Genomic DNA, 17,391 nt, shown 5'->3' with positions numbered 1-17,391 from the left:
TAACAAAGGAAAAGAACTGAACTTATGAAAATAAATCAAAAGTCAAACCGCGAAAAATCAAATTTTAGCGTGAACAAACTTTAAGACTTCCTCAATAAAACGAAAAGAAAAAAACAATAAACGCTACCTATATAAGAGTCTGAACTACGTTCAACAACGCTTAAAAAATGAGCACTCAACAACTCTTAAAAAATGAGCACCAAGTCTTCTGCAGTAGTTAATTCTCTCTTGGTTGAAGCAACGTCGGAACTCAACCTTCAAATTGCTGAAATGTGTTTCTTTATCTGAACCATGGGTAGCAAAAAAAATAGTTTTGTTAGAAAAGACCATATGTCCTAAACTAATAAGTTTTGGAGCTTCAATCGCTGCTCAGACTTGAATCTATAACCTCGAGACTCGAGGCACCCAGAACAACGTAATCGTTTCTAATTTCAGGAGCAATTTTCATGAAATCTCAAGACTAGGTACAGAGTATGAGTGATTTTCAATTTTATTTCGTTACTTATGTCGAAAACGAAAAAAGCATTCTCGCCGATACAATGCAATAACAATGTTTCACTTTCACACTAATTTTGTCTAAAATATTAGACAAGAACTCAGTAATAATCAAATCTTAAAATGGAGAAAAATAACTTGTAACAAGAACGGTCATATCAGTTTTGGATTTTCGTATAAAAACTGGACGTTATCTTCTTCAGCCATGATTAGAATACAGATCACATATAGTAGATGGTGAATTATGTACAAAAAAATGCAGACCTGTGTTAAAACCCTCCATATAAAAATGGAAACCTTTGGTTAAAACCCTAGATAACCTTGGAAAACTGATATCGATCAATCGCATTTTGGAACAGAAAAACGACCTTATACATTCCTTAACAAAAATTTTTTAAAATCATTTAGAGCAATACAATGTAGCAGTATTGTAACACACAAGAATGAGACTTCTTAAGCATATATCTCATTAAAAAGCTTTTTAGTAATGCATGAATAGATAGATACAGATCACATATAGTAGATGGTGAACTATGTACAAAAAATGCAGACCTGTAGTTAAAATCCTCCATATAAAAATGGAAAGCTTTGGTTAAAACCCTAGATAACCTTGGAAAACTGATATCGATCAATCGCATTTTGGAACAGAAAAACGACCTTATACATTCCTTAACAAAATTTTTTTAAAATCATTTAGAGCAATACAATGTTGCAGTATTGTAACACACAAGAAAGAGACTTCTTAAGCATATATCTCATGAAAAGCTTTCTAGTAATATATGAATAGATAGATAAACTATAAATTACATATTTGTTAAAAAATAAAGTTGATTTAGTATACATCAGGTACCTAAAGATTAAAACATTAACACACAAAACGTAATATAAACAAAAAAAGTATGACTTTTGTGAAAACACTGTCAAAAATTATTTCGCAAACTTGAAATGAAATACAAAATTCAGATGAACAGCATGCCATGCCTGTAAATCTCTTGTATAAATTGTTCCCACGAGTTCAACATTTGAAAAAACCATTTGTTAAAACAAGTACAGTACAATAATGGAAACTGGTTTTTCAATCAAAATTTTGCCAAAAGATGAAATTGGACTTGTTCACAATACTCAACAACAGTTGCACTTACACAGTCTCAAAATTGTATTTTCTCGAAAGATAATTAATAGCTTGAACTATGTGCGCATATCAATATTAAACCTCTTTGCAATTCGTCAAATAACCTTTCTAATTTTGACCATTCTGTGAACAAAGTCAATTACGGGAAACAGTCAAGTACCCGATTGCCATACCCATTGCTCACAAGGGTAAACATAACCAACAGAAAATTGGAATAGATCGGAGTTGCCACACGGTATATTTTAACTCTCGCCCTGACAATTAGAAGCTCGGGCCCTAACATTTAGTCTCAAACTTGCAAAAGAGCTATCAAAAAAGTTAAATTACCATTGTTTTCGGAGCGAGACAGATCAGATTGCGCACAAGAGCAAACTTGATAGGTGACTACTGAATCAAGTCTTTGCACATGGAAATCATGACCTGCTGACACTTTCAAAAATTCGAGTTTTCCCAGAGAACGATTTGCAGCCATACCCAGATCCAACTTTCTCACAGGCACAAAATTGGTAGAGTCTTTTTTCAGATCAATTTCGAAGAGTTCGTGAATAGCATTACAGTCATCAATAACATTAGGGTTAATAATACGACTAAAATTCATTGAACGCAATTAAACAGAAAAAAACTTGCTCCCTAAAAATGATTTTTTTGGGACAAAATCTCGCTTTTCTCAAAAAAAGAGACGGCGTTAAAGCTATGATTGAGTCTTTTTGATAAAAAAAATTAACCCAACTAGATGTAACTGGATAATTAAATATTTATATTTTTTTTTCGTTTCGCAGGGATATCTGATATTCAAAATCCATTTTCGAAATAAGAAATCGATCACGTTTCTCGTGACCTCTACACTTTGGCTGTTTGACAGTGGATTTTTTTTGAACAATGTGAAAAACTGAGCTTAAAAAGAAACCAAAACTGAAATCGTGAATAAGTAATACATTTGAGCCTGAACTAATTTTAAGACTTTGTCCTGAAAATCCATTACGACCTTTATAAAAGTCTGAACTACGTTTATCGAGTCTTAAAAACAATACAGCGAAAAACCGAATTCAAAAAGTAACCCACAAGCTTAAAATTTCCGGATTAGCTTTAAGTGAGTAATTGCAGAAAAAATTAGTAAACAGACAGTGCCTATGATCTCAACCAACCAACTAGAAAAGTTAGACTAATTTTAATAAAAAACTCGATATGTGAAGTCCTTTTTGGAAACTAAAAATTATCTTTTTTCTCCCACCCACAGATACGAAAAAAGGATTGAAACACAAAAAAATGCACTACACCATTAGGAATTTTAACACAATTGCGAATTTGCACTTCGCATAAACAAGCAAATAAATGACCGATAAAGCTACTGAGAAATACTGAATGAGTAAAACTTTGAGTCTACATGATTTCTGGAGTGACGCACGCTAATTATGAGTCTACGTAATTGCTAAGTGACGCAAGCCAATTATGAAGCATTGGCAGAACCAGTCAATTTGAAAAGAAAACTCACCAACTAACATGCCTCAATTTATAAAGCGGACGCATTTTACCTAGTATACGAAAAAGCTCATTAAAAACAGCCGACCCTCCTCAGGTCTGAACCCTCTGTTTTCTTGCGGGTCTCCTTCCCTACCTCTACGCTACAGATCCATGATACCTAAGTGCTATTAGTAAAAAAAAATAGTCTGTGTTTATATCCTTAGCATTGACTGTACTTAATAGCTGGTTATTTATCTTATGCAGATACTGCAACAAAAGAAAACTTTCAAAATGAACACTAATATTTGCGTCTTAGTTAAAAAAAAGAGAGTTCATGCTATCACACAAGCTTTGCTTGTGTAAAAATGGCTAAAGAATATAGAACAATCATTTAAAAAATTGCATCCTGCATCTGGAATCAAACACAAGAGGTTTGGAGCAAATGCTACACTACGTGTACAGCTGGATGACGGTAAATGATATTCCCTGATTTGAAAATAGCTTAGTTCTTGATGCCAACTTTTCCTTGTATATGGCGGATTAAACAAACTACGCGGATTGTAAACTGACCAGCCTCTAAAAAAAGATACTTAGTGAAAACTAGATTGATACGGTAAAGCAGAATCTTCATATAGGAAAATTTATCAATTATTTTTTTATCATAAATACACAACAGCGACCTTTTAACGGCCGTAAAATGAAAATAGGAGAAACAATTTTTGATTCATACTAATAATAACAGCGATGATTTAAATTTACGAGGAATCGCTCATGACATAATGACCGACTAGCAGCAAATAAACAATTGAAACAGAATTCAGTCAGAAAAAAATCTGTAATTAAGAGTGAAAAACACTAACTTTAATTTGCACTGAACCTGCAATTTGGACTTTCTGTCATGAGAACAGCCTCTAAAACTTAATTATTCAAGAGCTCACTAAATAAAACCCGTGACCCGTATCTAAAATTTTAGGCGGCAGCCACTGCATTTTGAGTCTACGCAGCACTGAAATCAGCGGCTCGCAAAACAGCAAGTTTATCGACCAGTAGGGACAGCTCACAATTTTGATAAACGGCCACGTGAACCTCGGAAAATGGAGCTGAGAATGACTCATGATATCTGCATCGCTCGGCATTTTGAAAGTATAGTCACTCCATAATGACGATACGGTATAATAGGCAAACTCTGGAATACTCAGGCCGTTGATATCTTTCGTCTGGTTTGTAGAGTTAAACGCAATCCAATCTCGGGTAAACTCTCCTGTTTTAAGCCCGATGTCCACATCCCTTTTCTTATTTCTCGGAATCTGAATCGATTGCAGCCCAACGCAAACATTTTTACAATTTTTCACACTCTTTTTCCACTGATGCCCATTTATGGAGTCTACCATAATGATCAAACGTGAGGACTTATCGTCCATTTTTTCGCGCCACCAATCAAGAATGTTCGATAGCGTAACGGCCGTTCCATCATTCATGGCCCAGTCTCCGTTTTGGTATGTATGTCCACTATAGTATAAAATATAAGAGTCATACTTTATTCCATCAGTTGTACTACTTCCGAAAAGAGCCTTCACTTTATTTTCCATAATTTTTGGCTCTAATCCATTCACGCTATAATCGCATCCATACATGTCAATCAAGTGATCTCGGAAAAAGTTTTGAATTGCTACTAGAAGCTCTGTCGTTCTAACATTCAAGTCCTGCACGTGATTCTGCGGCAGCGGAGTCACATTTCCATCGTTTCTGTAAATATTGTTTGGGGCTATCAAAGCATAACCAACGCAAGTTCCCCCAACAGTGCAGCTAAGTTCATTCAAAAGAGACAAACTCAGACATTCAATAGGGAGAATGACCAAGAAAAGAGACATGTAAGTCGTGTTCGCTTGCCATGCAACACCTCCTAAAAGCACTGAAGTCAATACCGCCATGGTTACTAACCGCTGTGAGATTATGCAATAGTAGCGCATGCCTTTCGAAGCCATAACTTTACTCAACCTCGCGTTTGTGTTTTCGTCTAGTTTCGAAATATGTGGCATGCAATCCGTCACTCGATTCATAAGGTTCCACATAGTAAGGAAGTAAACTAAGTGAAAGCAAACCCACAGGAATCCGAACACTATGAATCCCGGGATGGTGACGTAGATTCGCTCACCAGACATCACAGTTTTCGCACAAATCGTGAAAAATATCAACTGCAGGCACATTATTAGGACAACTAGCAGCAACTTTAGCAAGTATTTCACTTTGAACAAAGGCATATAGCGGTCGAAAACCGAGCTGGGGTTGAAGTACAAGTCAAGGATTGGACCCGTAACTAGCCCCGTTATGAATGCTATTATAAGCAAACTATTTGGCGATATATTTAGCGCGGGGAAGAAGCAGCAATTCGAAATTGCGAGAAGCGAGGCCAGGTTAGCAAGTGCCCAATAGGATTTCATCCTAATGGCTATTATAGTTACTGCCAATGCTATGAGGTACAAACAAACGTCGAGGTACAGATCTGAGATGGTTCCTGCTACTCCGAAGCCTATGAGTACGAAGAGCTGTGTCTCGTGGATCCATTTGGTGTCAAACTGAGTCAAGCCAGTCACCCGTTCTGTGAAACTGTATATGATGAAGACTATTATATGAACAACAAGGATCCCGTCTACCAGCTGTTTGCCAAACTCCCAGCTAAAAAGGGGTTCTGTTGTCTGTTTCTGGTGCTGCTGGGTGGGTGGGTAGATCTTCTCCGTCTCACGAGAGAGGAAAACATTGACACCAATCAGAGCTCCAACCCACAAAGAGTAGATTACTTGGCTAAAACACAAGTCTAATACCTTACAAGATGATACATCTAAAATAAAGAATATTGACGATTATGATAATGATGACGATGATGATTAACAACAATATTGGTCAAGGCAAGCGCTGGATTGGATTGGCACCAAAATTTTCAATTTTGACCAATATTGTTTCTAAAATAAAACAAGGATAGCCGGTTACTGCGTGGTGCGAACAAAAAAAAGTTAGACATATTTGACAGTCATATAGTAATATAGGCCAATTGGAAAACTGTTTTTCTAGAAAAAATAACTAAAGAAAAACAAAAACAAAAATTTCATATTATTTTTCAAATTTTTTTCGCAGAATTTTTTTGATTCCCAAATTGGCACCAAAAACTAAGTTTACTGGAGTAAAACTATTTCCACGGCTTAAATTAAGCATAAATAAGCTATTGTAAGCCTGCATGCTCACCTTATTAGCTTAAAATTAGACCAAAAATTTCAAAACAAATTTTCTCGACACCTTTCGAATATTTGTTCGAATAACGACTGAAAGGGCTTTAATAGGATATATCACTCGACCCATTCCGTTGATTAATCGTGTTATATGATTTTGCGTGAAAAACAAAAAGTTGAAAAGAAAACTACTAAAACACCCGAATACAAAGTTCCTTCCCATTTTCAATGGTCAGAACAAAAATTTATCGGCTGTTACTCATGCTCATTTTAAAATCACCAAGTAACTTCGAGATGACCAAGCTTGCCAAACGACAAATTCTATAACAACGGTACAAAGTTTTCCCACCCCAGAAAAACAAAACTAAACAACTCACTCAAATTAGTTTGAAAAGAATTAAAATCTAACATCAGCAATTTCGCTGAAAATATTACATAGAAGTTTTCTAGTGAGTCTTTTTAAGTGATCAAACAATTAATTATATATATATTTTTTGAAATAACCTGACTGGCTGCATCTGGAAATAGTAACTGAATGCTATGGACACTGGGAACACAAAGCAGCTCATCATGGCTAAGATTGAGATTGTGACGTCATTAGTCAGTTCCCACTGGTTGTACAGTGCTACCGACAGAGCAGCCAGCAACAAAACGTCTGCTAGGTAGCGGATAGTCTTCACCAGGTAATAAACTTTCACGTCCATTTGCTGTCTAAACACGTAATCATCAAACTTTTCAAAAACAAATGCTTTGTTTCGAAATATTCTGTGGAAATATAAGATCAGGTTACATTACATACGTAACGAATATTAACAATTCAACACATACCATTACAGAGGTGTATGGTTCAAGTACCTGCGGTCTTCTGCTATTAGTCGCCAATTGACTCGCAAAGTTAACTGAGTATACAGGGGCGGGTCTAGGATTTTTCGGGGGGGGGGGGGGTGGGACTAAAAAAATTTGGTCGGAATTTTTCAGGTTTATCAAATTGGTTTCGGAGCAATCTAAAAACCTTATGAAACTAAATTTTGCAAAATCTTAAAAACTGCAGTTTTTGGGAACTTCTTGAAAGTTTTCGACCAAAAAATTGCCCTTTTCGGCGAGAACTAGCCTTCGCGGTTTTTGGCGCATCCATGTGCCCCCTTGAGATATTTATTAGCAGCTTTCTTAAATATCATAAGAGCTAAAATTTCAATGGCATATTTTCAATTTAATTGTATAGAGAAAAAGAAAGCTCTAATGCTTAGAAGCTGAAAACATCTGCAATAAACTGATAAGGGAGGAAGCAAAGCCTTCAAATTCTGCCAAGATAGTTCTGTGGTGTAGTTCGCTTTAGAATAGAGAGAGTTCGAACGTACCTTCTCATTACAGTTTTCCTGTGTTCAAAATGCTACTTGAGATCTTTTATACGGACCAGCTATTCGCATCAGGAACTACATAAGACTGGCAGAGAAAATTAAAGATAAAAAAGCTGCAGTCTTTTTGACAGTAAAAGCAACATACAAGTTCACATGAATGATGAATGCCATAACACAAAAACTACGAAATAACTGAACGACATATTGCATTTTCAAGCCAAACATCAAGCGAGATTATAAACTTGCGATCTATGATGTTGCTTGTCGTGGATAAAAAGTATTCAGATGAAAAGCCAAGAAATATTTACCAAAAATGTTCAATTTGGTCTTTCAATTAACCACAAAAACTAACCGAGTTCAAAAAAGCAATCATCAACTCAGTCTCAGAGACAACCTCAAAAACTTTGTCGATATGCTAGAAAGCTGATTTAGCCCAATGAAAGCATTTTCAGACCAATTTCTTTAAAAAATTTAGCTGTTTTCTTAGATGGAGGCAAGGTTTAGCTGCAGAAAACAGTAAAAAGCAACATATAACTGCAACCAAACAGCTAACAGACTTGAATAGGTGTTAATGAACAAGGAAGAAGAAAGTCTATTTAATTCTATTTCAAGTTTCGAGATTTATAGCTGTTATATCACCTTCAACTTCTTTCAACGTCAAGAAATTTTAATGATTGCCAGTTTCACAAACTGCCCACCAGCACAATGAAGTAACGAGTCTTATGTTAAAAACCACCACTCTTTTTATCAGTCATTTTTTCTTATTTCACATACCGTTCACTTCATCCGAATAACTTTTCCGACAGACCCTTTGCTGCCTTGTCAAGTACGTCCTTAAATGTTATGCCGTTTTAAAAGACAAACGTTTTTTTATCCAACTGCTCTTTTAATCAAAAAGCCCTTTTAAATCTGAGATGAATTCTCTAATTAAGTTCGTTTATAAATTTTACACAGAGTCGAAGCAAAAACGCCAAGAAGTAGCTTTGAAAAGGTAAAAAAAAGAGTTTTCAAAAACAATTGGAATCTACGGGAATCAAACTGCTAAGCTCTAGCATCCAAATCGACTTCCCTATCAATCAGCTACGCCAGCCACTCATGAGGAAAACAAATCCTAGTAAACTGCCATTCATATGCAGGAAAACTGCAACTTAATCCTTCTCAAGAAGCACTCCTTGAAAGCTCTCTCAACTCAGGTCTGGTTACAGTCCAATTTTAAATACATATATATATATCCCTTTTAAACAGCTTTCTCCTGTTCACATAAATTGTTTTCTCGCGCGGCACAAAATTAGCCACCTTTTTAGTTACACCAAAAATCCTTACCCTAGCCCCCAGACTTATGGCTACAGTCGGTTAACGTTGCATGGATTCTTAAGTTGGACACAGACGAGTCCAACCCAAGCAAAGCTGGACAACATAAAACGAAGGCACCGTAAAACAAAAAAAAAGAAAAATTTGATAGATGCAAGAGAAAAATTGAGCTCCTTTTCCCATACACCGATAACATTTCAATCCGAATTTTAGCTCAAGTTAACTGCATTTCGCAGAGGAATAAGGAATGACACGAAAGACTATGTTTTAGTCATTATCCGATAAACATAGTAAAGTAGGCATTTGGAAAACAGTTTTTTTTTCCGAAAAATGATGAAACAAAACAAAAAATCAAACATTTTGTCAACTGTTTGCGCAGAATTTTTTTAAAACAACTTTCGATTATTTTTTCCGAAGATGGCGCTGAGAAAACATTGAAAAGTTATTTTAATCGAGTTTTCAGCGTTCGCATAAAACTTCAAAGCTTTTTTACTCCTATTCTTTATCTATAATTAGCCTGTTCGCTCGCTTTACTCGCTCGAATCTAAACGAAAAATCTTAAACTCCAAACCATTGTTTTCGACACTGAAAAAAGTTAATGGAAACTTCCTTATGTCTTTTGAATCAAAACTGAAGAAAAATTAATACACAAAGGCGAAGCGGAACTTACAACAAACAAATTCTGAAAAACGAAATTGCGCAAAGTACCTGATAAATTTCTGAAAATTTAAGTTGAAGAAATTACTAGAAAAACTAAACTTGAGAATTTGAAAGAAATACAGCTACGAAAACTTGATCATTGTATAAAGAGAAGTTGATAATTAGCCTGAAGAAGAAAGTCATTAAAAACACATTAGAAACAAGGACAACCGATTGCTATGCAAGTAGCCCAGAATGTTCCGACCATATGAAACTGCATAAAAAGTTTTTGTTTAAATTTTTTTTGTGTGTGGTGTGATGAGAGGAGCTGCATTAAAGATTATGTTTTGGTCATTTCCAATAAACATAGTAAAATAAGCATTTGGAAAACAGTTTTCTCCGAAAAATGACAAGAAAAAAAAATAAAAATTTGTCATTTTTTTTCGCAGAACTTTTAAAATAACTTTCGATTAATTTTACCCAAGATGGTGCTGAGAAAAATTTGAAACCTTATTTAAGTAGATTTTTTAGGGATCGCATAAAAATTCAAAGCTTTTTAAACTCTTAATCTGCGACTACCCTTCTTTATTTATAATAAGCCTGCTCGCTCGCTTTACTCGCTCGAAACTAGACGAAAAATCTCAAACCATTGTTTTCGACACTGAAAAAAGTTGACGGAAACTTTCTAATGTATTTTGAATCAAGACTGAAAGAGCTTCAATACACAAAGGCGAAGGGGAGCTTTACAACAAAGAAATTCTGAAAAACGAAATTGCAAAATTACCCGAAAAAAGTTTCTGAAAAATTAAGTTGAAGACATTACCTGAAAAATAATTTGAATAACTGATAAAATCTTAAGACAAATCCACTTTCGAAGCTAGAAGTCATTCGTTTTTTATGCCATTTTAACTTTCGCAATTGAGAGCGTAATTTGTCTTCTTTTTAGAAAGCATTTTGAATTGAAACCCAAGAAAGCAAAAATCAAACTTAAAAAAAACCAAATTAAGCGTGATCAAACTAAGGCTTTCTGAGAAAAACCACACGGCCTAAATAAATGTCCTCACTTCGTTAGTTTGCACTTCAAAAACCTTGAACTGCCAAATCGAAGATACTTTGAGAGCAACTGGAACACAAACATCAGTTATCACACGGAATCAATCGTTCCAGCTACAGATTTCACATGCCGCATGTTAACCATAGGTAACGCTCATGGGGCTTGTCGGTTGATATGCATGAACCTCAGAAGCTTTCAAACTGTTTAAATTTAGACAATTTTAGAGTAATCACAATTTGACTTAAAAAAACTATTTTACAGAAAAAAAATGGTTAAGAAACAACATCAGCTTGACAGTCGTGTTCCAGCCTCAAAACTTTAGGCAAAAGATTTGAGGAATGTTAGCTCATTTTTTATTCATTTTTCTTATACTGTGCAAAAAACATTCATCGCATAGCTTTTTTCAATTTTATTCATTTTTCACAACATATTGACAATTCATCCATCTTATAGTTGGATTTTAAAGGGTTTACAGAAAACTTTTTCAAAAAAAAATCACTAAACTAATTCACTACTCTCAAAATATGTTTTGTAGAATTTAATGATCATTGAAAAAAGATTTTATTTCTGTCCTTCGTTTTTAGAAATTATATTTTAAAAAATCCTCTTAATTACTACGCAATTAAATATGAGTTAGCAAAAACCTGCTTCAATGGTTTACACAAGCCGGTTAGACATATTCAATGAAGCAGCTTAAACATATGCTATAAAATTGCCAATGCTATGCAGCAAAAGGTCATTTAAATGGCAGTTTTATTAGCAAGTTAGGTTGGAAAAAAAAGATTCGTAATACCAGTAGCGGATTTAGGGGGGTGAGGGGGGGGGGGGGGATTGGGCGGACGCCCTCTCCCTCAGGGAATCGACCCCCTGCCGACCCCTTTGTACTATATCGAGATATCCATTTTGACTGACTGACCCTAAAATTTTTCTTAAGGCGCCTTAGGCGTCAAAATATACTAATTTTCAGGGAGCAGCGAGAGCCCAAAAAACGCGATTTTATGCTCAAAAATGCCAAAAACCCCCAAAAATGCCAAAAAATTTGGTCAAAATAGGGGCTTTGTAGTGATTTGGGAGAGCCATACCACGAGAACATATCATTTCAGACAGCTAGCAGATAGAAAAACGGAAGAAGAATTTTTTCGAAAAAACTGCAAAATTTTGTCTGGAATGATATTCAATTTCAGGAAAACACGTCCAGAAACACAACGCTGGCGTTTAATAAATTTTCAGAAACATTTAGTGAGTGTTAACAAAGCAGACAAGGTTAGACGATAAACAGATAAAGGTAAACGACAAAGGTAAATGATAGTTCGACGTTTTCATTAAAAGGAGTTTTTGTCATTTGAAAAAAAAACCTTTGCTTTCCTAGGCGAATTCGTTACCTTAAGACCAAATGAGACGGTAAAGCTGAATTTGATTTTATTATATGCCGACCTATCAAAATCAATCGCAAGCATAAAAATCATAATTGAACTCGGAAGATAAGACGGGAGAGAAAAGTTTTTAAAAAAAACCAGTCCCGGACACATTTTAAAATTTTAATTTCTATTCTAACGCTTCGTTATGATATTCATCAAGCTATTTAAAGTTTTCTTCTGATAACCCTGAATTTGCGTGGCACAAAATCCCAGTACTCTCGTAATAGTTTACGTTCCCCCGATAAATTCAACTGTATATAATAAAGAATAAACTCAGTTAAAAAAAATAAAGATTATTTAAAGTAAATATTGACAAAAATACTCACTTTCTGGAGTAAAAATTTGCGTCTGGACCACAGAGCGAACTGATTCCGACATTGACGATGTAGCTCATCGAGGAGATGCTTTTTGTGCACCGGCTTTACATATTCTGCTTCTTAACACATCTTCAAAACTGACATCAACAGAATCTGAAAATATTAAATAAGAAGGTTCGCAACATTTTGACACAGAGGCGAAGCGGAGCTTCTCAACACTTGCGATACAACGTAAGCATAGCATTGCAAGCTAGTAAGCAAACATGAGGGAAAATCATTAGGACAAAAAAGATAGAAAGACGCCCTTTGTGTCGAAAACAAAGAAATAACATAAGAAATTGTCATATTTTTTTGAGCGAATAATTTTTAAAATTGCAACATTTAAGCCCCATTCGCCAATTCTCTCCATCAAACTAGGCAAAATAAGGTGACTCAGCCAATAAAACATGAGCTGAAAACATTGGATCAAGAAAAAAAATTTATTGAAAAAAAAATAAAATATACCATCTCCGACTTTCAAAATCCGAGTTAGCAAAACTACAAAACCAAAACGATTGTCCATTATAGTTAAATCAAAAGAACATTCCATGCTTTGAAAACCAAGCCGAATAAATTAAGCAGTCAATTAAGAAAAAAGTCTCTTACCCGATTACAAGTCACTTGCTCTCGAAAGGGAACAAACAAAATTAATCTGAGAAGCATAAATAAATAAAGCTAACAACATCATGAAATCACAACGAATGATTAAGTTTTTGCTCAGAAAATTTTGATCTTCAGAAACTTTGAACAATAATGAGTTAGTGAATCAGATTTCAAAAACACAAGAAGCCGAAACATTTTGAAATTGTTACTTCAAACGAAACCTTAATCCATAGCTTAAACAAATTGCAGATTCGCTGGTCTCGTCTCTTATCCTTTCGAAGTTCGATATTTTCTAAAATTATATCTTACCATAAACAGCTTGAGATTTATGAACATTCATTAACCTCTTCTTCTTTTATTTTGAAACTTGCGGGTCAGTATCAGTGTTTTGTAAACGTTATAATATAAATCAAACGAAACAAACCTTATAAGATATAAGATTATACGATAAATTATACGATTATACAAAACCGATAATTGGCTATTTTTTTGTCAGACAAAGATTTTTTTCCATTGATTACCGCAAGATGATCGATATAACGGGCGGCCCAACTCCAACATAAAAAGTTTTCTGAAAGCAATCAGAGATTTTTGGGCAAAAATATAATCGAGCATCGAAAAAACGTAAGAAAGCTTTGAGCGGTTGCTATAATTGAGTAAGGATTTTGATCCCAAGTTATACGATTTACGTTCTTTTTCATACGAAAACCAAAATATATGATTATACGTTATACGATAGTCGCATTATACGATTTTAAGTCATACGACTTTTTCATTATAAGTCAATACACTGGTCAGTACCTTCTTCAAGTAACTTCCCTGCAATTAAACTTATAGACTCCGGTGCTTCTAACTTTTGACAACTCATAAAGAACGCATACAATTGAAAAAAGATCTGCATCCTTTGAAAGTACTCTGACAACACCCATTAACAGGGTTCGTAATTTCAACTTTAGCAAAGTTTTTTATATGACTTTTAATTCAATTTTTAAAAAAACCATTGAATTCTTTGAAAATTTTAAAATGACATAGCAATCTCACAGCACCCAACTACAGCGTTGGACATTTCAAATTTTAAAAAACTTCAAATTCAAAGTTTCCAAAAAAATTGTTTTTGAACAAAAACCATTAAAAAAATCATATCTCGAAAACTACACAGATTTGAGTATTTTACTTAGAGTTAGGATTGGCAACCCCTGAAAGTACTATGACAGCCCCCAACTATATGGTTAGAAATTTCAAATTCAGAAAAATACTTCAAATTCAAAAATTCAAATGTTATGAAAACGTCATGTCTGAAAACTACAAAGATTTGAGCAGTCAAATTTGGAGCAAGATTCGCAACTCCTCAGATTAATTTGACAACCCCAACAAAAAACTTGAAAAAATCACAAAAAATGTCTCGGCTCGGAAACTAAAAGCGTTTGAATAGTCCCATTTGGACGCAAAATTTGTAACTTTAAACTCATGAGAGTACCCTCACAGAACCCCAAAACAAAGTCGAGAACTTGTTCTTTCGATTTTTTAAAATATAGAAAAATAAAAAAGAAATCATAAAACACGTCAGATCTCGAAAACTACAAAGATTTGAGCAGTCATAATTGGAGACAAGAATCGCAATACTTGAGAGTACACTGACAGCACCTAACTAAGGGTTGGAAATTTCAAATTTTGTGACCTACTTTTTAGTTTAGTTCTTTCGTTAAACATGCAAAAATAATACGTTGAAAAAGCTTAAACATGGCGAGAAAGTGAAGCCCTTATTTAAATATATAATATATTACGTTAGAACACTTAAATGAACAAAGACCAATTCCACACTAGGAAATACTGCGATAAAGATTATTCAGTTTCCAATTGCATGTTCAATAAATCCCTCTACGCATCTTCGTATAAGGATAAAGCATTCATCGAATTCGTCGTCACTGCCACCAAATGGATCTGGAATGTTTTCAAAACCCTCGGAATCATAACTTCCAAGGAGGTCACATTTGCAATTGGTTTCGAAACCTTTTAGGGAATTTTTGACCTGCTCCAAATGAGATTCCGTCATGGTCAAAATGTAATCGAAGCAGCAGTCAGTCTCCGGGCTATCAAAGTAACGAGCCTTTCATGACCTTAATTGAACAAGCATTGCAATCATGCCTTGATTTATCATTTAAAAATTTGATGGCGACATGTTAATGACGAGGATACCATGGGCATAGGGGTGAGGATATCATTGGAATTTTCACAGACCTTATTACTATTTTAAGACTTCCCGCTATAGAACCTTACTATTTTTAAATGGTTAACACCTGCTGTAAAATACAAGTTTAAAATCTTGATCCTAGAATTCTTTGGCACATATTTCAGTTTGTCTAAGTTGCAGAAAACTGTATAGAAAATAGTTTTTTTGTTTCAAACCTTCATCTTTTTCATCGAAAATAACATTACCCTCTGCAAAAGAATCGCATATTTTTTTACCAGCACTATCATAAGTTTATCAAAAGCAGTTCCTTCAACAATGGAAGGAAACTACATAAGCGAAATTTTGAAGTGCTCTTGTGCCGAGCCTTTTCAATTCACTTAATTTAATCATTTTTCAAGACACAAATAACTTGAAAGAAATTTGCCATCCAATAAAGGCTAAGCTCACTCAAATTGCCTCGCGCTATGCTCCAGAAGAGGGTAACCATTTCTTTGAAGAACACCCTGAGTACCACTACTAGGTGCAGTACCAATCATCGCTCTTATGCCACAACTGTCTATTTTACTAACTCTCTTCAATTTTGATCCATCAGGTGCCTTTTGAATAAATTGAGATAAAATTTGATGGGCCATTGTGGACCTGCATGTATTGCCAGTGCACACGAAAAGAACAGAGCAATTCGACATTCCATCTGAAACAACCTGCTCAAGCTTAAAAACCATAGTGAGCTATTCACACAAAAAATTTCCCATTCTTAATACTCTCAGCACTTTTTAATATAAAAAATGGGTACATTTAAATCATATATAATCATTTAAAAAAATCAATCAATTTAAAAATTCAGTTTTTAGGAAATTCTCCAGACTTCTGTGAATATGTTGATAAGTGTTTTCAAACACTTTTTCACTTCCCGCCCAAGGATCACTGATGACCTTTTGACCTTGGGGATCGTAACTGCCGAGCATCTCTACTTTGGCTTTTGATCCCGTACCCGCAAGAAATCGCTGCACATTTCTCATGTTTGCGTTGTCCATCACAAATATGTAGTCAAATTGACTGTCACTTTTGGTACTGAAACCACACAAAAGCTTTAGATTGATGACATCACGATTCTTCGGCTGAACAATAATTTCAATCGACATGATTTCGAGCATTTGTATAAGCGAGAAAATTTGTTGCTATTTCCTGAGCTATTTCCTAAATAATAGTTTACTAAGCTATAAATGCATCTAGCAAGCGATTAAATTATAAGAAAAAGTGCTACCAACTCAAATTGTCTCGCAGTATGCTCCAGAGGCGGATAGCCGTGATTCTTCAGTGCCTTCTGAGTTCCAGGATCGGGCGAGTTCCCTATTTCCTCGCGACTAGTTCCACAGCTGTCCACTTTAGTTATTCTTTTAACAGCAGACCCCTCAGGGGCACTTAAGACCATTTGAGTCAACAGTTGCTGTGCCATAGTTGACCTGCAGATATTTCCATGACACACCATCAGAACTGATATATTTGCCATGCTGCTTCAGTTGAAAACTGTTTTCAAGAACAAATCTGAAAACATGACTTGGAGAAATAACATCATCATTTCCGCAACACTGAACTAGGAAAAGGCAAGTCAAATTTTCAAGGGTTTAGAAGTAACAAAGTTCCGCAGCACCTTCGACGAAGCGAGAAAAATCATTATGCAAAAAAAATTGCGCCGAAAACTCTTTCGGTGGAATCGTATAAAAAACAAATTCTGAAAACGAGAAGCTAACTCATCAATTTACCACACCATTCCGATTTTCAAAACCGAAATAAAAATCCATATCAAATGACAAAAAATATTCTTTACAAATACTTAAAAACATAGGATATAATCGTCTAACACGCAACTAGAATCACAGCCAACTGAATACAGACAATTATATTAACTACAGACAATGATACTTTCAATTAACCAAAGTTTCAGCACATTGTCCAATCGGTGAACTAAATTCCGTGATAAATAATTTAAATGTGGTATGCAACAATACACCATATAAATTTGAAACACAGAGGCGAGCCTGAGCTTCTCACTACTTGCGATACGACAGGTTTAAAACAGCATGACCCTAAAAAAGTAGCAAAAATAACTTCCAATGAAGAAATTGAAAGAATTAGAAAAACTATAATA

The 17,391-nt window shown here is 34.9% G+C and overlaps 3 protein-coding genes across 3 annotated transcripts in view; all 3 read right to left on the bottom strand.

Annotated features, from left to right (window-relative positions):
• The window catches only part of LOC134848302 (uncharacterized), a 386,969-nt gene that overhangs the window by 12,654 nt on the left and 356,924 nt on the right, over positions 1-17,391 (bottom strand). The window lies entirely within an intron of this gene.
• LOC134856960 (transmembrane protein 168-like) lies at positions 3,706-12,558 on the bottom strand. Its single transcript, XM_063873270.1, has 3 exons — positions 12,419-12,558; positions 6,817-7,023; positions 3,706-5,890 (listed from the first exon to the last, which is right to left on the bottom strand). The coding sequence occupies exons 1-3, from the start codon at positions 12,484-12,486 to the stop codon at positions 4,015-4,017; spliced, it is 2,151 nt and encodes a 716-aa protein (XP_063729340.1). The 5' UTR covers positions 12,487-12,558; the 3' UTR covers positions 3,706-4,014.
• On the bottom strand, positions 16,070-16,752 carry LOC134839586 (low molecular weight phosphotyrosine protein phosphatase-like). The gene is made up of 2 exons (XM_063855193.1): positions 16,511-16,752; positions 16,070-16,313 (listed from the first exon to the last, which is right to left on the bottom strand). The coding sequence occupies exons 1-2, from the start codon at positions 16,750-16,752 to the stop codon at positions 16,070-16,072; spliced, it is 486 nt and encodes a 161-aa protein (XP_063711263.1).

Source organism: Symsagittifera roscoffensis, chromosome 1, assembly GCF_963678635.1.
Source record: "Symsagittifera roscoffensis chromosome 1, txSymRosc1.1, whole genome shotgun sequence".
In the NCBI taxonomy this organism is placed as follows: domain Eukaryota; kingdom Metazoa; phylum Xenacoelomorpha; order Acoela; family Convolutidae; genus Symsagittifera; species Symsagittifera roscoffensis.
The sequence above is the reverse complement of the archived record's forward strand: the minus strand, read 5'-3'. Positions and strand labels throughout refer to the sequence as shown.

Excerpts from the sequence above, each read along its gene's own strand:
- LOC134856960 (XM_063873270.1), bottom strand. The coding sequence starts at position 12,486 with ATGAGCTACATCGTCAATGTCGGAATCAGTTCGCTCTGTGGTCCAGAC. Across the intron at positions 7,024-12,418 it reads GCAAATTTTTACTCCAGAAA|ACAGCAAATGGACGTGAAAG; the intron begins GTGAGTATTTTT and ends TTACGTGTTTAG. Across the intron at positions 5,891-6,816 it reads TTCCAGATGCAGCCAGTCAG|CCAAGTAATCTACTCTTTGT; the intron begins GTTATTTCAAAA and ends CTTGTGTTTTAG.
- LOC134839586 (XM_063855193.1), bottom strand. The coding sequence starts at position 16,752 with ATGGCAAATATATCAGTTCTGATGGTGTGTCATGGAAATATCTGCAGG. Across the intron at positions 16,314-16,510 it reads CATACTGCGAGACAATTTGA|TACCAAAAGTGACAGTCAAT; the intron begins GTTGGTAGCACT and ends GTGTGGTTTCAG.